Raw genomic sequence first — 23,216 nt, forward strand, 5'->3', positions numbered from 1 at the left:
TCAGCTATAATTGGGTAATGGAAGCTCACGTACCTACACCCAAAACTCAGCATGGTAGAGGAAATGGTGGAAGATTTCATTTGGACAGTGTAATGCTACCATTTTAATGCACACACAGATCTGGGAGGTCAGATTATTTTTTTTAAAATAACACTTCAATTCACCTTTAAGCTATGAATAGATTTTTACTTTTCCTGAAAAACAGCCAAGATATTAGCAAACCCAGTTTACACAGGTGACATTTTTCCCATGTGCATGTACATGTGGACAAGCTGAATGCACTCTTTATTCTGACGATCATTAAGCATCAGGATGATACTAGAGAGATACAGCCTGGAAGAGACATCAGCACAGACGAGTTTTGGCTTAAACACTTGTCTACAAAGGAAAATACAGCCAGAGCTATATTACCACACAATTTCTTATAAATGGACTTTACAGCGCAATAAGAGCACCTTTTCCTAGTTAAACTTACGCCCTTCTGAAAAAGGTTTCAGCTAAATCAGAAACAGACACTCTAGCTCCAAAATGTAAGCTGGCTTTGGAGCAGCTTATTGCAGGGCATAAAAACTCTGTACCATAAGAAACATACTTGTTTCACTTTATCTTCAAAATCTGCGTCGTTCTTATCGTAGATCATCTGAGCAAGGCGAATCTGTTCTGCTGTTGCCTGAAAAACGCAAACATCCAATAAAGTACACAAAAGGTAACAATGTTTTTTAAAAGTATCTCCCAGTGTCACTGTGTTTTTTTCTCCAGATTCTCAAAAAGAACATAGACGACAAGCACAGAGGTGCTATGGGGAAGGGATTAACATCTCCTCTATGCCCATTTTATAGTTAAAAAGTTAGTCAACACGTCCTAATGTGTTTGAACCACAGCTGAAGGTCACCACATAGACAAGACAACCATATAATAAAATAAAATTCACCACAGAAGCCTACACTTTGATATTACTACTTTTACTTTTATTTAGTATCTACCACTCCAGAGTTAAGAGTTTTATCATAACAAACTGGCAACAGTATTTCTAAATTAACCACATCTCTAATGATTCCTGCTCACATCACCTACCACAACTCTCTCAACAACAACCTGACTCTGTAGTTTTATGAGCACTTGAAAAGAGACTGAGTCATGCCTCAAGATTTTGCCCATGAACAGCTGCACTTATTTTAATTATAAGTGAATACTGGTCTCTGAAAACTGCTAAAGGATCTTGCTATTGATGAAATATTTGGTGCTTCTGTAATGTTTCTGGACCACAAATCCATGCTGGCAACTTCTCCAAAAGCTAAAAGACTAAAATGAATGGATGCAGTAAAGTGCCATAAATTCAAACAGGCTATGGCTGCCCCAGAGAGAAAGCAACTCAAGAACACTAATGTCGCATCATACAGGCCACTCTTCATAGTGTGGCATTTTCAGTCTACTTGAACTGCACTCCCATAAAAATACCAAAGATAATTCAACGCTACATGATCCTGGACCTAATTTGATTTCTGCTCAAACAGAAGAGGCTTCCATCTCACACTAGAGAAGGCTGATACTGAAGAGAGCCAGGACCAGAAATGCGAGCTGATGTGCTGCGGGAGACTTCTTCATTGAGAAGGGGACCACCTCATCCACTGAAATTCTTGACAGAAAGGATTCATCCTGGGCAGCTGGTTGAATCTCACCTTTTGAAGTCTCACTTCATGGGATACCCACACAAAATTCTGTGCCTCACAAGTTCAGACTTTTCAGACTGATTAGCCTCAAACTGCTTCGCTTTTGGAGTTTACCACAAACACAATCTCTAGAGGAGGTCGCCAAGTGTAAATCCAGAGAAGAGTCTAAAAATTACTCCACCGTACACACCAGCTGCTTATTTTCTGAGAAGTTACTGCAGCTGTCCCAGTTCCTTGAGGGAAGCGACATTTGCTGTGCTGAGAGGCAACGTTCCAAGACAATTAGCGTTTGTAACAGAGTTAAGTACTCTGCGCTACTTCACATTTTCAAAGTGTCATGCTGACAGCTTCATACATCAGTCGACAACACAGAGGAGAGCCTGCTCTGGAATCCCCCGCACCAGCCCTGGTGCCACCCTCCATGAAAGCCTCCCAGTCAGTGCGGTGCTCTGTGCGAAGGACCTCGCGCTTGGTGTCTGCTGAGAGCTCAGCAGAGAGCAAAAACAAAAGATCTGCTGGTGGTTTCAGGAATTAAGCCTTGCTGATCTATCTTCTTGCTCTGACTTCAGCCTCCTCAAGCCTACCGCAACTTTTAAGCTAGTGAAGAGATTTGCTTTAAAGATATCCAGAGTAAAAACATTCAGACAATGTAATTTCTGTAGAAACATGATGGCATATTTGACCAGAAACAGGTAGCCATTAAGATTCACTTTTTCCATAAACCACGGAAAAAGTTTTCAAGTCCACATTACAAGACAAAAATATAGCAATTTCATAACTCTCAAATGTGTGACAGTATGTTCAGTTTTCCTGTGCAAGCAAAGAGCTTCGAAACACAAGCAGGTGCAATATCGCCAATATTAATGCCAGTGGATTGCACCCAGATGGAACTGAAGATTCAGAAGAAAAAAAAACAAAAAACAAAAAACAAAAAAACCCCACAAGATGTGTTTACTACACAAACACCAAATCATTGTCACAAAAAGTTTTGCTTTTTTCCCAGTGAGCGGTTCTTCTTTATTTTTAAGGCACCATCATTACAAGTAACATTGTAGTATCTTATAAAAGAGTATAATTAAGTTTTAATTGTGACTAAGAAAATAGCAGCATCTTAATACAGCTAAAACTTTACTCAACTTTATAAGATATATTATCTTTGTGGCATAACAGAGCGAAGGAAATTTTCAACTAACAATTTCGAACTACCAGAAAACAGAAGTGTGCAGAACACAAAACTAAGTGACAGTAATAGGCCCAGATCTTATAATAAAATGGTATATTTATTATCCAGAAGCAATGCAAAAAGAACTGCAATGTAATTTCTTAAATAACTTAAATGATGATCAATCTGCTATTATGACAATGAAATCTCCATTTGGGAAAGCAACATTATCCTACATTCAGAAAAATGAATCAGTGGTGATTAAACAGTAAAATCCCACACATTTCTGTTGATCTGTAAAGCATGACTAAGGAGGAAGGTCCATCTGATATCTAAACAATAAAGAAATACAGTGCACTAAAACAAAATTGCTGTATATTAAATAATCATCTTTTCCACTGAATTGACCAAACCAGTATCTACACATACAAGAATACGCGGACAAAATGCAGAAAAAGGTCAGTAAGACCTAACGCTTAAAATTAACTAATCACATAGGTTGGAAAGGTCCCCCAGTGATACTCAGTGCAACCTCCCATCGACAGCACGTCCCATCAGAGGAGCTGCTTGGGCCAGACAGAGATCCCACAACCTCTCTAATCCATGACCATGTTCATGGTAAATGATTTTTTCCCTTTTTAACAGCTGGAATTTCCAGTGTTCCAACTTGTGCCATTGTCTCTCTGAGAAGAGTCTGGCTTCACCTTTTCTATACCCTTTCATGAGGTATCTGAATAGAAGATACAATTGTGCCTTGCCTTCTTAGGGCTGAACAAATCCAGTTTCCTCAGCCACCCTTCATTCATACTGTGCTCCAGCCTCTCAGCCGCTTCGCAGCTCTTCACTGGACTTGCTCCCATCTGCCAATGTCTGTCTTGTGCCAGGGAACCCAAAACTGGGCAGAGTACTCCACTGCTGTCTTGCAAATGTCGAAAAAGGGGAAACCACCACTTCTGCTTGCTACATTCCTGCAGCCTTACTTGTTATAAAACAAAAACAAATTCAACTTCATCTGTTGAAAGTCACTTTCTAAATCCACATATTAGCATGAATCACCGCTACACAAAGCGCTGCAGCGCAGAGAGATGATAAGGACTTGAGCTTGCATAATTAATACTGTACAAAACAGAACAAGAGCCCCTCTATGTTAAAGATCACTCTAGAAAACAATAAAAGACACAATTTCCCAGGGGAGCACCTCTAGATTGATGCACACTCTGCCATCAGAGAACTGAGGCAATTCTTGAATTGAGTCCAATTTTGAGAAGTACCTGACAAGAGAATAATGAGTTGCCAAGAGCAGAGACATTTTGCACTCTCTGTAACCCAGACAAGCACAGAACTACTCTGCTGCTGAGAATCAAGACAATGGGGAAGAGCTTAATTTCAATCTCGCAGATACTCAATATAATTTTAGTCCGCTAGCGGATGACCATCTTCATTTCACTTTGTGAGGACACTGCACAAGAATTGTAGGATTTTGTGACTTGCAGCTATGCTGAACCATGCTGCAGAACACAGCATGCACCTAACAAAGCTTTTCCCACCCACCAAAATTCCCCTACCAACCAGAAATTTTCTAGCATCATGAGGCTGGCATATGGAAGAGCTGAGATCTGAGGACACTGAGGTCACAGGACAGGAATCGAATTGCTCACCAATGGGGAACGTTGGTGAAGAACACAAAGCTCCTTTAGAGGCAAGAATACAGGAACAACTTAATGCTGTGCTGGATTACTGAGCAATTAAAGCGAGATATCAAACATACCCTTCCAAGATAGACAACCATTTCCCCCCCCTCCCTTTTCTCAGTTTTTATTGACTTAGGGAAGAAATGCGTATCATTACATGCTCACTTTCAACCCAAAGAAAATTATACAGTAGCACGTACCTGTACTACTTGTTTCTGTGGTTGTGTTGGCTGTGTGGTTGAAATTTGCGTTTTGTCCCGAGTGCCCCGGGTACGTTCACTGCCCAACGAAGTCATCATATACAGTATATACAAAACAATGTATGTACAAAATAGAAAATCTGAAAGGGGGGAAAAAAAAGCATGAGTTAAGGCAGGGTACTGGTTTAATATCCAGATAATATACAAATGCAGTACCTTGAACTCGTCCTGCCTTTACCACGAACTCTATACAGAGACTCCTGAGAAAGCAGCTTTAACACACTATTATTGGATTTATTGCAGTCTTTACAGTAAAGGGGAAAATGCAGTGGATAAAAAGCATTTTTGCCAGCTGATTGGGATCTGTCTAGATCTGTAGTTCCAGATGACATCTAAATCTCACAGCTTTTTCCAGTTATTTAACATACAGACTTTTCTATCTGCTGCTCTGCTGAAATTTCAGCTCCAGCTGTATCACTCCTTACATTTCTGTAATACCTGCTGTCTTGTTTTGATACCTGTAATTTAACCACTCTCATACCCACTCAGAACGCTAACGCAAAAATCACAATCACAAATTAGGCACTTCCTCTCTTCCCTATCATCAAACTGCTTTCCTGCACATATACGGAGGTCATGGCGGCCAATGCCCACTCTACTTCTCACCTCTCATTTATAAGAGAAATGATGATGCTTGCCTCTGTAGCCAGTATTTTTGTTTTGTTCTCCCTCATACTTAACAGAAATGATTTACAAAACTACCTATTACCCTGCTTTAAATATATCTTTGTTGTATGGCAACAAAGAAACCCAAAAGAAAACCCGAATCCCCACACACACATCGGTGCTATCCTGTTTGTGGCAGTTAGCTTTCACTCTCATTCATGCTCTAGCATTAAAATTACTTTGAAACATGAAATTTGTTATTCCCCCTGTGTTTGTACAGCATCTAACACAAGGCTAATTGATGAGTATGATTTATAGTAGCTATGATAACTGGAAACAGATCTCTCAACTCGTCAGAATGGTCACAGTCAACTGCCTGGTTTCTGTCCCCATGACACTGGGAAGTAAAACTGCAAATTTAGGGAACTAAGGACAACTTGCAAGTGATGCACCTGGGCAGAAGGAGATGTGCAAACAAGCAGCAAAGTGCTTTTACTGCAGCGCCAATGTATGAATGTGCCTCAGCATGCAACTTGTCAGGGCAGCAGCTTCGGTGCAAGCTGGCTAGCACAGAATTCAATGCACAACAATGCTCAGATGAAAACTGAGCAAACTGCTATGATCGTATGAATGAGGATGTGTTTGAGACCCAATGGCTCACTAGCATTCACAAGTAATGGGTACTCAACAATTAAAGTTGCAATGAGATGCTTCAGTTTAAACTTCAATTCACTTCAGTTTAAACTTCAATTCAAGATGATGCTCAGGAGCCTCATCTAGAATCGAAAAGACAATTAACCCCACTATCATCTAAATCTCTTCTTCACTTTAGAAATACATTTTTGTTGGCCAAAGTTGAACCCCGACATTTAATTTCTTTATGTGCTAGTTAAAGCATTCAATAAAGCCTGAGGAGAAAGTATATTTCCATGAACTCTTACATATTTAACAAGAAAAGGCCTGCCTTTACCAGGAACTGACTGTAGTATGAGCTAAGCTGGAACACTGTGTTTCTCGAGCTTTATGAATATATCCACCAAAGCCAATCTGTCTCCCAGTCTCTTAAGGTAGTCTTTGTTGTCTTCTAAGCCCCAGAACACACAGGCCTTCAGAGCACTGCACTTGACACCCTAAAAGCCAGACACAGTCAGAACAGCGGTTATTCAAGCTCATGACAACATGTTCTATGGAAAGCAAAATATTAACCAGAGGTGGAGACGCTCTGAACAGCAAATTCAACACTTATCGCTGACTATCTGGTCGTGGCTGTCCACTGATATTTTAAACACATTATGGACAGTCTTCAGTTGAGTTTGCAGTAGAAATTACTTTTGGTCTTTGTGTTAAAATCTGCTTTATAAGCCTTGCTGACTGGACTGCCAACATCCAAAAACTTAAATTATATAGACTAATAATGACCTTTGGCTTGGTTTGTTTTTTTTTTTTAAGCATCAGTCAGCTCCTCACAATTTAAACCTAGCACAATGAGCAATGAAAAAAACCCTGAACAGAGAACATGACAGAGAGCACTAACCTCTCCGAAAGACAAGCTAATCATTTCAAATACGATTGTCTGGAATTAGCCCACTGCGATTTAAGATATGCTGAGAAATTATAACTCCATTGGGTTTCAATTTGTTCATCATTTCTAAATTAACATAATGTTTACACAGATTCTGGTACCTAGGAAGTCTGACATACATCTCAATGCTATTTTCTCTAATTTCACCAAAGCTACTCAAAATATTGCAATCCAAGTTTTGGACTTGACAGCAGTACACACATGTTAAAAACAGAGTTTTCTGTTTGTTTGTAAAGCACACAGAATCACAGAATCATATAGGTTGGAAAAGACCTTTAAGATCATCGAGTCCAACCATAAACCTAACACTGCCAAAACCACCACTACACCATGTCCCTAAGCACCTCATCCAAACGTCCTTTAAATACCTCCAGGGATGGCGACTCAACCACTTCCCTGGGCAGCCTGTTCCAATGCTTGATAACCCTCTCGGTGAAGAAAAATTTCCTAATATCCAGTCTAAACCTCCCCTGGCGCAACTTGAGGCCATTTCCTCTTGTCCTATCACTTGTTACTTGGGAGAAGAGACCAACCCCTACCTCTCTACAACCTCCTTTCAGGTAGTTGAAGAGAGCGATAAGGTCTCCCCTCAGCCTCCTTTTCTCCAGGCTAAACAGTCCCAGCTCCCTCAGCCGCTCCTCACAAGACTTCTGCTCCAGACCCTTCACCAGCTTCGTTGCCCTTCTCTGCACACGCTCCAGTACCTCAATATCCCTCTTGTAGTGGGGGGCCCAAAACTGAACACAGTATTCGAGGTGCGGCCTCACCAGTGCCAAGTACAGGGGCACGATCACTTCCCTAGTCCTGCTGGCCACGCTATTTTTGATACAAGCCAGGATGCCATTGGCTTTCTTGGCCGCCTGGGCACACTGCTGGCTCATATTCAGGTGGCTGTCAACCAACACCCCCAGGTCCTTCTCTGCCAGGCAGCTTTCCAGCCACTCTTCCCCAAGCCTGTAGCGTTGCATGGGGTTGCTGTGGCCCAAGTGCAGGACCTTGCACTTGGCCTTGTTAAACCTCATACAGTTGACCTCGGCCCATCCATCCAGCCTGTCCAGGTCCCTCTGCAGAGCCTTCCTGCCCTCCAGCAGATCAACACTCCCACACAACTTGGTGTCGTCTGCAAACTTACTGAGAGTGCACTCGATCCCTTCGTCCAGATCATTGATAAAGATGTTAAACAGAACTGGCCCCAACACCGAGCCCTGGGGAACACCACTTGTGACCGGCCGCCAACCGGAGTAAACTCCATTCACCACCACTCTTTGGGCCCGGCCGTCCAGCCAGTTCTTTACCCAGCGAAGAGTACACCCGTCCAAGCCATGAGCAGCCAGTTTCTCCAGGAGAACGCTGTGGGAAGCAGTGTCAAAGGCTTTACTGAAGTCTAGATAGACAACATCCACAGCCTTTCCCTCATCCACTAGGCGGGTCACCTTGTTGCAGAAGGAGATCAGGTTGGTCAAGCAGGACCTGCCTTTCCTGAACCCATGCTGGCTGGGCTTGATCCCTTGGTTATTCTCTACATGCCGTGTGATAGCACTCAGGATGATCTGCTCCATCAGCTTCCCCGGCACCGAGGTCAGGCTGACAGGCCTGTAGTTCCCCGGGTCCTCCTTCCGGCCCTTCTTGAAGATGGGTGTCACATTCGCTAATCTCCAGTCAGCAGGGACTTCCCCAGTTAGCCAGGACTGCTGGTAAATGATGGAAAGGGGCTTGGTGAACACATCTGCCAGTTCCCTCAGTACTCTCAGGTGGATAACACGCTGAACTATAGCCTACACTTCTGACAGCCAGGCAACCTACAGTACCTGAAAAGGATTGTGTCTTTTCTCCCTCTCCTAACATGTATTTTACAGTGTCTCTGTGCCACAGCTGTTTAAGCCATGTTTGTTTTTCAGGATGAAAGGATACTTTGAGGAAAAAGGCAGGCACACCAGCATTTGAAACACTCCTGGGGGACAAAGCAGCACAGCAAGATCAGCCTGCTGCAGGGAACAGAGCCAAACAACCTGAACGGCATAACAGGATCTTTAAAGAAGATCCTCATCTTGCTGACCTGCAGCCCATGAGCAGCACAACTTGGCAACAGGTCCAAAGCAGAAAACCAGTGAAGGTGAGAGCCTCTCCCTGGCAGCAGTATAGATTTGCACTTGCTTCAGACAAGTGTTGAAACACATCCTCAGTTTGACATTCCCCATCGAGCCAACATGGACATGTTATAATCCATTTCAGGCACAATCCAGTCTTCTTAAAAGCTTGATAAAAAGAGAGCTTTCAAAATCAAGCTATTTTGTTTCCCCTTAGTTGGCTCCCACTATCTACAGGCAGTGTCCAGACACAGCAACCAGCCCAGCCCCAGTGTGCACAAGGAGCAGCTGAAGGGCTCTGCTCCACCGCCAACGGTGCACTGAGCAGGGAAACATTGCATCTCCCTGGCACAAGCATGCCTTCACCATGCTGGGCTGAGGCTTCACACCCTACCACACCTACTCTTTATAGTACCGATGCAGCCGGCAGAAGGGACGCAGATAGCCACTGTCTTCAAATTACCATAGTGACTACAATTGAGAGCATTAAGTGGGATATTATTAATTAGTAAGACGGGGCTGAACAAGAACATTTCCTTGCTTGCAAAGCAGCTTCTTATTCTCTCCAATTCTTCATATTAAAGTCTGTTTGGCAGGCTGTTGTCATAGCAATGAATAGGATATCACAAACTGATGAACCTTTAACTGCAGATCAAATGAGGAAAGAAGATTTGAGACTGAGAGGAAGACAACTCTAAATTAAAATCTGTTTAATAAAGATCAAAAAAAATACTCAGACAAGCAGATGTTTAAGTGTTCATGTCAAGGTCTGGCTCAGTGCAAAAGTCCCTCATCAGCAGTTAATACTTGACCTTGTAGACACATTGCAAGTCTAGTAAGCAGCCAAAACAGCTGTACTGTGAAGAAATAGATACACATTAACGAAACAGACCCCCATAGCACTAGCAAACAAGGAGGAGAAAGCATTAAGGAGACTGGACTTCCCAAAACTGTTGTGTAAAGAAGGTGGTCATACTTTTTCATGACAATAAAAAAAAAAGAAGCACAAGACTGCTGTGAACCTTTTTTTCACTGATGTAATCTAGTACCTTCAGAGGAAGGCCGTCTTTGCTTCTACTTTAAAAGCAAACAAACAACCCCCCCCCCAAAAAAAAAACTTAATCAGTAGCTAAGAAAGTTGTTGAAGTATGTTTAGCTTCTCAAGCACTAAGGAATTCAAATTTTAGCACTTCCTCATAAAGCAAATAACTAGACTTAAAAATGGAAAGCAACAGAGGCATTTAAGAGGAAAATGATCCCAAATCTCAATGTTTTGTTTGGTTTAGTGTTTCTGTCTGTACAGCAAGTTTAGCCCAAGGACCTAGACTACAACAGCAGATATAGTGTTCTATAATAAGCCGTCACCAGACTGGTGATGGAACGACAATTATTCTAGTGTCTGAAAGCGGTACCTACATATTGGTATCTCAAAACCCAACTTTCCTAAAGAGACCAAATCCCACCCCCTTCCAAAGTCTCCATACTGTAAGTCTTATTCAACACATTTAGTGGGGTTTTGCTCAGAATTTTAGAAGGAAAAGAGGAAGGCACAGAATCAGAGTAACTGAATGCACATCAACACAAAAAGCAGGTTTTTAAAGCTATCATAATGCTTTCTTTGATCTTTTGTTCAACTTTCCTTTGGCAAAAAATCTAGTTCTTTTAGACTCCAAGTCAGAAAAGCTAGAGATATACAGAATACAAATTGACTTGACAGGGTGGCAAGCCCCACAAGACACAGCGAATCTATTGCTGAACTTCCAGGGACAGACCACACCACCTGACTTTCAAGAATCCTTCTCTGAAGTTAAATATTCACTTCCATCAGCTGAACAAAACATTTGCAGTTTCAGTTCTTTTCCTGAGGCAGTCTCAAAAAAGTTATTTTCTTGACTCTCTGGACAAGGAGCTGTGATAAAGAACACTGTGCAGAAATCTCTGTGAACACCTTAAAAGTGTGATTGCTTTTTTACACTCTAATCACAAAGCTACTCAGTCAAGGATTTCTCACAATGACAGGGCAAGGAAAAGGCTGCAGGACACTGCCTCATGATGGCATAAGTACTGTACATGTACCATGAGTCTAGATTCTACTGCTACAGCAGTAGCATGACGTGAGCATGAGGAAAAACAGCAGAGGAAAAAAATTATGTCTGCAAAGCATCGATGCAATGCATTTCCATCAAGTGCTGTTGTCTAAAGAATCTCACCACCTTTATTACTGCTTGAAAGGGGAAAAGAGTTTGCAAGAGTCAGATGTTCCTCAGGAGCAGTGCTGATTACTCAGTGTCTGTACTGCCTCAAGCCAACAATACTGAACCTGAGCTTATGGATCCCGGGAGGATTCATGTCTCATCTTACGGTCTTCTACAGTAAATAAGAAGAATATTGATGGCCAGGAGTAGACCTGCCTTACTGGCATAACACCACAGGAGAGAGAGAAATTGTACTATCTGTATGCTCCCATGTTTTACCAAGAAAAAAGGATTGCTGGGAGTGGCCAGAGTACCAGCACAAACATAAAAACTAACATATACACATTTCCAGTTGTGTTAGCAAAGTGTACTGAATAAACAAGTGAATACTCTTACCCACCTTTCTTAAAACCCACTGAGCTGCTACTTGAAATTATTATTCTGCCAAGTCAACCTATAATTAGCTAAGAACACACCCAAATCTACAGAAATCAATAATTTCTCTTCACCACCACCAAAAAAAGTTCACTTCAAGGATGGGTATTCCTAAGCAAGTGTTATACAAAGGAAGACAAAGAAATATACAAATAGGTCTTACAAATAAAAGAAAAGACAGCATTGTTTTGGGAGGTAAAGAAATGCTCATCTCCAAAAGACCAGAGTTAGGCAAAGGCCGGTCACGTATCCAGAGCCCCGCTCAAAAGCATGATCTGGAAGGAGGACTGAACAGTGCATGTTTTCCACTAGTAAAGCAGGTTTCAATCATTAAAGTTAAGCAAACCCATTAACATTATTTTTATCTTCTAATCTTACAAGATGTATCTTTGCTATTATCCTATTGTCTCTGTCTAACAGACGTATGTTACGTTTTAGTATATACTGGTGATTATCCCAGCTTTAATAAAAATCTGCCAACTACACCCAATAAACATCCAGTGGACTTGCCCTCATCATTTCTTTATAAATATTCAAACTTCAGAGGCAACAAGTGCCCTTATTCATACAGAAGTTTCTGGAGGAGGAATCTAAATTTCCCCAAATTCAACTTTCACTGGTAATTAAAAAAAAAAAAACAAAACCAAACAATTGCACTAAAATCAGAGAAGCCTATCTGATTTCCACACAACCAAGGCAACCTTCAGACTGCTAAAAACCTGGCTAGCAAAACCCACCCAGCTCTGCTGCTGTTAGAAGACAACACTCCTGAGGGATTCTGGACGATCAAAAGGCAGTGAATGTCAGAAGATTCAGACGACTTGACCTTATGTTTCAGACATCAATATCTACAAAGTCACTATTCTCATCTTTTGCTGCCCTTCCGCAAGACCACCACCATTTCAGACAGCAACCGGCTGGACTTCCACGTGCAAAAAGAATAAAGTCCTGTGCCCTGTCCTAACTAATTGTAAGCTCCATGTTTGCAAAGACCTGCAAGATGCACTAGTTACCAGCACTTATCATTCCCTGTAATGAAACTTTAAGTAACAGAGACCCAGTTAGACTAACTGCATGTTATTTTCTGTCTAAGCACAAGTCTCAGAACTATCAGAACTAGGCGATCTTACTAGACCATAATGCAGACCAGACCACCGTTGTTGTCATGGACAAAAAAAAAAAAAAAAAAAAAAAAGCTGCAATGGTCCCCACAGAAATATAATATATAGCAAATACAAATCCTGTTTGAGAAGCAGCAATCGTGGGGATCCTGTGAGGAAGGGGCAACAGCAAGTTCACTTTTGAAATGTGTTTCTCTGCTGAGGAATATTTTAAGAAAAGCTCTGGCCTGTTCTGATATTCTACAACCTGAAGGAAAAATTAAATACATGTTCCTGTCATCTTTGACGGAAGGACCTCATTTACTGCCTCCTGTCAGAGAAAAGGCTTTTCTGGCACGAACCCTCGCCAAAGTAAAAGAGATAACACATTCCCATCATTGACCACACCGTATGCTGTCCTGAACTGTCAACTGACTCAGTATCTCAGGTTAGGAAGCATACGGAGACCACAGTGGCTCAGAGGTGGTTCCTGGTGCTTGCACAGCCATGCACAGACTACTTCCTCTTGCTACAGTAGGAAAGGAACACCTCCATTTCCAAGTCCTCTGCTCTCTTATTTTCTAGCCTAAGGAGATAAAAGAAAATACTAGCCAAGTCAATGCACAGTATACTGGCTGTTTATTCCATCACTGCTACGTTCAGTGGTGAACAACCATCAGTATTGCAAATCTCTTCATACCTGTTTCTCTGGGTTTGTCCCCCCGAAAAAATGGAACAATCAATGAAGAAAAACAGAAAAGGCAAAGCCCTCGGTGTTTTCCCTCCTAAGGTTTCCTGAGTAGCGTCCAGTGAAAGGGCACTACAGTGTCTACAACTTCCAACAAAGCAGCAGCTAGCAGAACTACAGCCTAGTCACCCCTTGCAACAAATACTCAGATTGAATTATACACTGCATTAACTAGGAGGCTTGTAAAAAACACTAACTAGTACTTCACAAAAGGAAAGGTTCATTGCAGCTGAGGAAAAAACTGAACTAGCAGGTTTTTCAGGGTTGAGAATCATTACCTCTGCAGCCAGAACTAGCACAGCCTTCCTGAAGTCACTTACAAGTGGAGGACAGCTGAGCAGAGTTTGGGACAAAAAAACCATGACTAGAGTTTTAGTACTCATTTGGGACCTGGTTGTTGGGACCAAAGTTCAATCCATCGTGCATGTAGAACCCAAACAGTTTGTTCCATTAAAATCAAGTTCCAGCTCACATCTAATACCACACAACTGCAAGCTGTCACCAGAAATGGCATTCCTGCTCCCCTACTCCTTAACCACATAATACTGATACTTCCCTTCAGTCAGACTAACGAATCTGCAGCTGCAGAGGGAGTAGGTTCAGTAAGCTGCCCCAAGAGCAAACTAAACCCTCTAAAACAAAACAGTGAGTCAATTGAATAAGCTTATCAAGTGGAAAACTATGTGGCTATACAACTGCTTAATCTGACACAAGGGATAGGGATCAAGTTCATGAGGAAAGGGCAAACTTGCATTTCAGCAGCCATGCACCATTATAACATAGGTAAAATGTGAGGTTTCACATTTTGTTTTCCTGGGATCCAGTATAGCAAGGCTAGATCCTGGTCAGGCCCTCTGCACGCAACAAAAAACCCATTAGAAATGGCTGGTAGGCATTTTAAAAAATAAAAAACTCCCAGGAAAGGACTCTGTCAGCAGAGTGACCTTGAATACATCACCATCTTACAGCTTATATATTCTTTTGATCACCAGTGGGAAAACAGAGACTTGTATCACCTTTACTGAGGAACACTCCCTAATGTCCAGCCTCTTGGATACCTGTTAGTATTCAGTAACTTGCAGTGAAGAATACACTTCTAAAAATTTGGAGGTGCTTCTATCCAAACAAGACGAGGCTATCATCAGCCAATATCAGGACAGCCTGATTAAACACAGCTTATGGTAATCTAGAATACAGTCCTTTCCCCTAGCCACAGAAGTATCTGTCTACGTTCAGTTTTGGGCATTAAACTAGAGACTCAAACTACCCTAAAGCAATGTAGCAAAAGCAGATTACATAAAGATTGTACATAAAGATTGTACATAAAGATTGTACATAAAGATTGCGAAAGCAATCTTTAATGATTTTGTACACACAACTAAATATTCAATGCTTTTGCGAGTCATCTTTGACTTTCACTTTCACAGGAATAATACACTTAAACGTCCACCCTTTTCCTATCAAAAGCACCACCTTGAGAAGGCTTGCTCCCTCTGCCAGCTCATTAAAACTCACAGCAGCCCCTCCGAGGGGGAAAAGAGGAAATCCAGACAGACTCATCTGGGAACAGAGGGCTGGGTGACTTGGAAGTTCTTCAGATGGCTCCCTCCACCAAAAAAAAAAAAAATCACAAGGCAAAGCCTCTGCAGACAGTAATAATTTGCACAGCTTTCCAGTCTATCCAAGATGAACTCAGGGGTCAGCTAGAAGCCCAGGTGAGCTCAGGGGACACACACACACACATATATATATATGTAGGCGAGGAAACAGCTGCAGAGTACGAACTAAACAAGTTATAGATGTTCTCTTCAAAGAATACATGGAAGGACATATAATCTCAGGTCACGCTCTGGTTAAGCTATCAATACTACAAGGAAAAAAGCCCCTTATCAATCATTACCATAACAATCAACAGCTAGCTGTACCTACAAGATGAGTAATTCATGCAACAGCAAAAAAAGGGGAAAAAAAGCTGTCAAATAACAAAGAAAACTTTTTAAAAAACTTATTAGGAAAACTAATCCAGATTAAACCGGTACCAGAACAAAAAAAGATGCTGAATTGTAAGAGGAGCAGGGAAAAAGACAAGTACTGGGAACTGTCAGCTTTGGCCATTAAACTGTAGAAATGCATATTTCAGCTATTCATTCTGATGTGATGCCCCATATCTGAACAACCGTAAAATTAAATTACTGCTTACACAGAAAAACAAACCCGGTAAGAAGATTCAAGTTGAAATCCAGGTACTCCAAATGACAGAAAGAAATAGCTAACACAAATTGGGAGCCACACAGCCAGGACAATACCCAGAAGGGGGAATTCACTTTGAGCGGGGTTCTTGTAAACAAGGTGGCACACAGGAAGCAGCACTCCACGTCGGACATCTCGCTGCCAGATCACGAACATGCTTGGCGCTTGTGCTCTCCCTGCCCCCTCCGGATCCTTCCCGCGTCGCCGAACCGCGCTCTCCTGGAACGGCTTCCAAAGGAATTCTTTGAATAGAAACAGATACAAGCAACAGGACTAAAAATAGCTGAGCAAGACCAGAGACATTTGTTACATTCTCACACTGGCAGAAACACACTCAGCTGCATCAAAAAAAGGGCACCTAGTTAATTCACACTAGAATTGACAAGGAGGAACAAAGTAGAAAGTGCCACCATAAAAAAGTAGTTTTGAAGGGGAGGACTAATTCAGACTTGCAACACTCATCAGATCACATTACAACACTCACAACAAATAGCAATGGTTAAATTACAAGCCACAAGTGATATAAAAGCAAATGCACTAAGGCAGGTTATATCTATAAAATGTGCTAAAAATCTCGTGATATCAGATATTTGATTCTAGCTTCAGAGTTTTGGCAGCAACACCAAAGAGCTCAGGTATCATTCCTGCACCTGTACAGAGCCCTACTCCTTAAACTACACACTGAGGGAAGACGACCAGTACAGACCACTGCTTGCGAGACGCTCACGTATTCAGAAAACCAAAGAAAACCAAGAGTCTAGCTGAAAAAAACCTCTTTTAAATAAAGAAAGATATTCTAGAACATCTTTCCATACTTTTCCCCCAGATAATGATATTTCTCAAGGTTCATCTTAAGCAAGACGAGACTCCACCAAAATAAAAACCTAATTTTTTGCAGTGACATACACGATTCTGAATATAATGTTCCAGAAGGAGGAAAAGAAACAATAGCTTCTAAGACAGTATTAAAGGTTTCCTTCCTTCACAATCTTATGCTTTTACTGTGCATAAAATCTTGATGAAAACTCACGGCCATTTGGGTCAGTTTAGCTTTCCAAAGTGAAACATTGCGAGAAGCTGGGTCCTTCTTCAAACTTCTTGTCAGGTGCTCGGAGACAAGCAGCCACAGAAACAGCACCAAGAACTGAAAGCCATACGAGATAATTTTTATTTCTCTGCCAACTCTGGACTGTTCCTTTTACGGTCACGGCTGTTGTTAGCATTTTGCCTAGCTTTAAACAAGGTGGGATTTATTAGTTTACTTTGATACTAATCCTCATCTTGACCTGCTTCAGTCAGAAAACTTGGTTTTACCCCAAGTTTTCCCACTTGATTTTGAGCATTATCTTCCTCATGATCACAACTTCTTAACTTAGTGTCACGTGTAAATTCACTTACTCTTGTTCCATCATTCTAGAAGTTTATGTGAGGTCAGGTCTATCTGACCTGCACCAAAACGATACCAAACTATGCAAAGAGATGAGGGATTAACAATCTTTACAACTTCAAACGTACAACACGCTAGAAAGGAGCAGGTAAGTAAAGAGCCCTCCACACAGAATTCAAATCTAAAAGCAGGAATAAAGTCATCTAGGATGTTCCTGAGTGTTTAATATTTTAAAAGCAAAATGAAATTCATCTCCCATTTCTTAGTTTCTTAACCTTTTTAAAGAAGATACCAAAGAGACAAGCTGCTCACATATTATGTCAAATTGACCAAAGTTTTATTGCACTTAATTCAGTATTTATTTTCTCTCCAACATAAGTGGGGGGGGAACCACCCAGACTTCTTCTAAGAACCACAGTCACTATTTCAGCTCCCCATCTTTACCTTTTTCTGCAAGTCTGGACTGACTTAAATGCTGTTTGGCTGCCACGTGTTTTCTGTCTCCTATAGGAGGTTCTCACTCCCCTCCACCACTTCTTTCCAAGCCTGACGAGCTTATAACAAATTCGAAGAAAAGTGCTAAGAATCTTTTTTTTTTTTAAAGTTTGCAAAATGTGAATGAGCATATAAAGTTTTTATTCCAAATCTCCTTCTTATTGATAGACCATTAAGAAATCCCTCTTCACAGAAATTTATTCAGTTATTTTCTGAAAGCTTACATTCCCTTTTAAACGTATTTTTGTATTCTGCTGGGTTATTCATTACTATGCTGCAGTAACCTAACAGCTCCTGATTCCACAGAGGTATGCCGTGTTTATATACTGTGCGAGGCAGTATTAAAAAGCCTAAGTAGGAAACCTGTTTTCTAAAACATCCCAGGTAGATATTAGCCACCTGTCTAATTTACCATCAGTCTAAAAGACCAAGCACTCTGCTGCAAGCTGAAGTTACTCACTTTTGAAAGAAAAGGGACTTGCACTCTTCGCATTAAGTTTCTGAAACAGTTAGCTTATTTATATTGATTGTAGCACCTCACCCTCAGAATTCACATGTGAATTCTGAGATCGCACCTGGAATACACATTTTGCCAACTGCAGTTTTCAACTCTAGCAACAGCATTAATATATTACAGGTATCAGCTTTGGAGATCATACTGTACCTACAAAAACTTCACTGAACAAATGGTTTGGCAATGACAAATTTTAAAACCATTTCAGCACGTGTTATAAACATCAATTTTCTCCAAGCAAACAAAAAAGCTGTATGTACACAGAAGTCAAGCAAAGGATGAGCAAGGGATAACCAAGATAAAATATTACAAGCTTTAAAATTGTATTACAAACTTAAGTAATAGCTTTTTAATCACAATAGTACCTTTCACTCATTTACAGAATGTTATGTAAAAATTCTAGCACAACAGGGGATTGTTAAGCACACTTGTAATAGTGTGCTGGTTGTGGCTGGGGTAGAGTTCATTTTCTTCATAGTAGCTAGTATGGGGCTATGTTTTGGATTTGTGCTGAAAACAGTGTTGATAACACAGGGATGCTTTAGTTACTGCTGAGCAGTGCTTACACACAGTCAAGGCCTTTTCTGCTTCTCACCCCACCCCACCAGCGAGTAGGTTGGGGGTGCACAAGAAGCTGGGAGGGGACACAGCCGGGACAGCTGACCTCAACTGACCAAAGGGCTATTCCATACCATATGGCGTCATGCTCAGCATAGAAAGCTGGGGAAGAAGAAGGAAGGGGGGGACGTTCAGAGTGATGGTGTTTGTCTTCCCAAGTAACCACTATGCGTGATGGAGCCCTGCTTTCCTGGAGATGGCTGAACACCTGCCTGCCCATGGGAAGGAGTGAATGCATTCCTTGTTTTGCTTTGCTTGCGTGCGTGGTTTTTGCTTTCCCTATTAAACTGTCTTTATCTCAACCCACGAGTTTTCTCACTTTTACTCTTCCGATTCTCTCCCCCATCCCACCAGGGGGGAGTGAGCAAGCGGCTGTGCAGTGCTTAGTTGCCGGCTGGGGTTAAACCACGACAGTGGTTTAAGTGGTTTAAGACACTGTAGATGACATTGTAAATAAATTGAGAATCCAATGACAGGCAAGTTTAAAATGCAGAGCAGTACGATGTTTTAAATGTTTTCTCAATTTAACACATGAAGACCGTTTTTGAAGTTCAACAAGTACACTGCCCAAAACAAGACCTTTTGAAAACTAGTAAGGAGAACCTGATTCACTAAAATAAGGTGGAAATAAAAATCGTAAAAGGAAAAATGCAACTTGTCATTCTACATCCCTCCTCTGATACGAGCAAAAAGTCCAAGACACACACACAGTTAAGAGGACAGCATTCACCCAAAGCTGTAATCAGCAGAAAGTAAACTGCTAAAAGGTGCTCACTGTTTCACCTTCAGGACACTGAAACTTGCAGTTCTGCAGGGGCTTGGGGTGTTTTTTTGAAAGCATACAAGCCTCATATAAGTAGATACTGCCCTTTTGGTGCCTCCATTTTCCCATGTCTAAACTTTGAAAAACAATACTTACCAACCCTGATGCTGTGCTCTAAAACACTAACGCAGAAGGTGTTAGCATAACCTTAGTTTTGATATCCTAAAAGAACCTTGCCATGAAGTCTGAGTTTTTGAGATTTGTTGTCATGGAAGTTACTGTGAGATCACAACTACACCACAGCAATTTATTTGCAGGATCAAATGCAAGAGACTGATAGAATGGGATAAACCAGCTCTCAATACACTGCATTTAAATATCAGTAAGTATATATGTGACTGCTGAGAACAGCAACTTTAAGGAGCAGAATTTTTACTTACACTTATTCATGAAAGGCCATTTGAAGAGTTACAAGTACATCCAAGAAAAACATTTTGTGCTCTTTTCAGATTTTTTTGCCAGAGGAAGAAGAAAGGGAAGGAAAAAAGCATGTTTAAATAGATTATCTCATTCCCAAAGCCAGAGACATTAACTTCCCTTAAAATCATTCTAAGTTCTCAAAAGTTACATACACAATGAATAAAACCCAGAAAATTCCCAGAACACAAAGCACCAAGAATAAGGCCTTCCATATCAGAGATGATCAGTTAGACTTTAATATATATTGTAATATGCAAGCACATTTGAGAACAAAAACCTTTGCTCAACTGAATTATCACAATTCCTATCAAATTAAAAAAAAAGAGTAAAACAAAGAGCCCAAGGAACACAATGACACTAAGTGAGAAGAAAAACTAGCATTAAACCTGGTGAATAAAAAAACCCACCTTATACACTAATGTGAATCCACACAAGGCTGTAATTTTACTTCAGAGGCAACTAAAAATAAATAAATGTTTATCTGGAACTCACTTGTCAGTAGAGATTTTAACATGACTCAGATGCAAGAGTTAGAAGTACACTAATGTCAATCTAAAATTCTTACACTGTAAGCAAGTATTTCTTTGGCTTAACTCTTCCAGAGCTTTACGTAGATATCCAATTGCTGTAAAAGACTTGAAAGCCCAAGTTCCAGAAACATATAATGTTCTGGTTAACCTTCAGACTCTTGGAGCTGTGATGTTTTGGGTTCAAATACAATTGGAAAATATTCAAAGCATCAGAGCTTTTGGGGAGCTTTTATTTTCTTTTTAACTGGTCTGAAGTTTAATAAAATCTTAATTTTATACAGTTTTTGGAAAAGTAAATTGAGGGCATCTTTCCACTTTTTTTTTCTTTTAATTAGAAATTCGGGTCATTTTAAAAATGCATACAATTTCTAAAAAGAGGGGTGGAGGCTAAATACTGTAGGTCGGTACTTCAACAAGCTTTGATACATCCCAGAAGCTGAACTGCTTGAAAGGTCAACTCAGAAGTCCTGGAAGAGCTAAGCACACCACTTCTTCCAAGCTGGTATTTAAGATTTCAAGAAAGCAGAGCTCCATAGCTCTCTAACCATAAATATCATACTAGTATAAAATATGATAGAGTCATAATACCCAAACATACATTTGGACAAACCAAGCTCATACAAGGGTCTTATTTTCAGTCTCTTACGTGTTGTCTTCAGCTGAATGCTTTTAGGCTTTAACTACAATGAAAAAGTAGAGTTTAGATATACATTTTAGCGAAGTATAGCACAGTGTTTGACCTATGCTTATGTGAGGTCACTTCACCTGGCAGAGAAATTGAGAAGTCTAAAGCTGACATTTTTCAGGAAATGTAAGAGGCAGTAACAGTCTCATTTTATTCAACAGAAGGACTAAGTGAATCTCTAAACAGAGCTAACTTTCCCCACCATTCGAGTGCCAGAAGAGATAGCTTATCCCCTTCTCCTTCAGCATTTCTCCCTTAAAAAAAGAATAAAAAGATTCTCTTAAAAAAACTTCCACAGTATTTCACAGCATGTCTATTCACCTATAAACTTACGGGAAAAAAGGCAACTTGTCAGTGCTGCACTACACATAACCACAAAGGCAGAACAAAAACGCATTTATAGGAGTACCAGGAGAAGTAAGATGCAAAACAATCTTGAAACTTTCCAGTTCGCATTACTGAACCCCCAGGCACTACACACTAACAGAGCAACACCATTTCAAAAGACTGAAACACAGTCGCTGTGTCAAATAATTCACCACACAGATTTAACAGCCAAAAGGGATGCGGAGAACAGAGACCCCTTCCTCCTCCCCAAGTATTTCACCAGGGCTCATCGTTCCTGGCCTTATTTCATTACTCACTTTCAGTGCAGTTCATCAAAACAGGAATTTTGTTTGCTTGTTTGTAAAGACACACCTAAGGTTCCCCAGCATTAAGGCTTGATTTCTGCCACTATGAGCCAGACTCTGGATAATTTGAACAAACAAATCAAAGTAGCAACCCATCATATCAGTGACCAGGAATACCAAACTCTCCACTTCTTCTACCCCCACCCCAAATCTGTCTTGTAACTACCCCCAAGCCGCATCCTCCTCCTGCTCCTCCGCAGGCAACTCATTCCGTCCCTCTCCCTCTACATACTATATGAGGACCTGTCTGTTGAGTCAAGAAGACAACATACCATCAAAAGAACATGCTAACAACTGATCCTAACTTTCCTCCAATACCATGGAGCAACTGGAAGGGGAGGAAGAGTTGCATGCCAGCTTTTCAGTCGGGGTCTGTCAATAAAGCGGACCTACAACCACAAAACTAGTTCCTGGCCACCCACCACTCCTTAACAAAGTCCTGGTGAGGAAAATGATGCCAACTCCAGTTGCTAACTCTTTCATTTGTTCTCTCCTACATTCAGCTCCAATCCCAAACAGCTACCTGTTTTTTGGTAGGTGGAAAAGGTTTCAGTTACCACAGTGACTCAAATGTTCAGAACCTGCTTGTTCTGGCCTGCAAGGTAAGATCCATCACTCAATGTGTTTTTGTGCTCAATTTTTGCTTAGATATTAAAATCAACTGAAAAGGGATGGTTCTGCGGTTTCTTACACAATGTTTTATCATATTTTATAATAGGTAGGTCATTTCATAACTAGTGAAACACTTAGGATGCCTTCTGTCGATCAGTTATTTTAATGGATTTGTTTATTGAGAAGAAATACAAAAGTTACACATTTTCGCTTCCCTTTCTCCCATGACTGAAGTACTCAAAAGCACTCCCCAGCAATCAACAGAATCAGCAAGGGAGATCAGCCATGTAAATATTTGAGGTAGGTTTCCTAGCAGAAACTAAATCTCACTGATGTTTCATTTCAGAGGACTGTACTAAAAGAGCTGTCCCAGCACTTCTCAGATTCAAGATCCCTAACTATGAAGTAATTCTAACCATCTTACTTTATTTTAACCTTTGGCTACACTTGTCGAGGTCCTGGGGATTTGGGGGAAGAGGGCTGGATTTGCAATAGGAAAAATAGGCTCATCCAGTTCACTTCTAATTTACCAGGACTTGTGTAATTCTACAAAGTTTTGGCTTTACTCTCATTAAAAAGTACTTTTAAAAATAATTTTGATGCACATAGCTTCATAAAATGAACTGCTCGATACACAGAAGTACAATAAGAACT

General features: G+C 40.9%; 1 protein-coding gene across 13 annotated transcripts in view; it reads right to left on the reverse strand.

Annotated features, from left to right (window-relative positions):
• Window positions 1–23,216, reverse strand: part of UBAP2 (ubiquitin associated protein 2) — a 236,801-nt gene that overhangs the window by 206,811 nt on the left and 6,774 nt on the right. For 6 of the 13 annotated variants that reach the window (XM_075526563.1, XM_075526570.1, XM_075526562.1 and 3 more), the window contains 2 exons: window positions 4,724–4,863; window positions 593–670 (listed from right to left, as the gene is read on the reverse strand). In XM_075526563.1, coding sequence (XP_075382678.1) covers window positions 593–670; window positions 4,724–4,822 — 177 coding nt within the window. In that variant the 5' untranslated portion in view covers window positions 4,823–4,863. Of the gene's footprint in view, window positions 1–592; window positions 671–3,590; window positions 3,812–4,723; window positions 4,864–23,216 lie in introns of those variants that run through there. The other 7 variants (XM_075526572.1, XM_075526569.1, XM_075526567.1 and 4 more) reach the window with 3 other exon arrangements.

The sequence above is a fragment of the Mycteria americana genome, chromosome Z, assembly GCF_035582795.1.
Source record: "Mycteria americana isolate JAX WOST 10 ecotype Jacksonville Zoo and Gardens chromosome Z, USCA_MyAme_1.0, whole genome shotgun sequence".
Classification (NCBI taxonomy): domain Eukaryota; kingdom Metazoa; phylum Chordata; class Aves; order Ciconiiformes; family Ciconiidae; genus Mycteria; species Mycteria americana.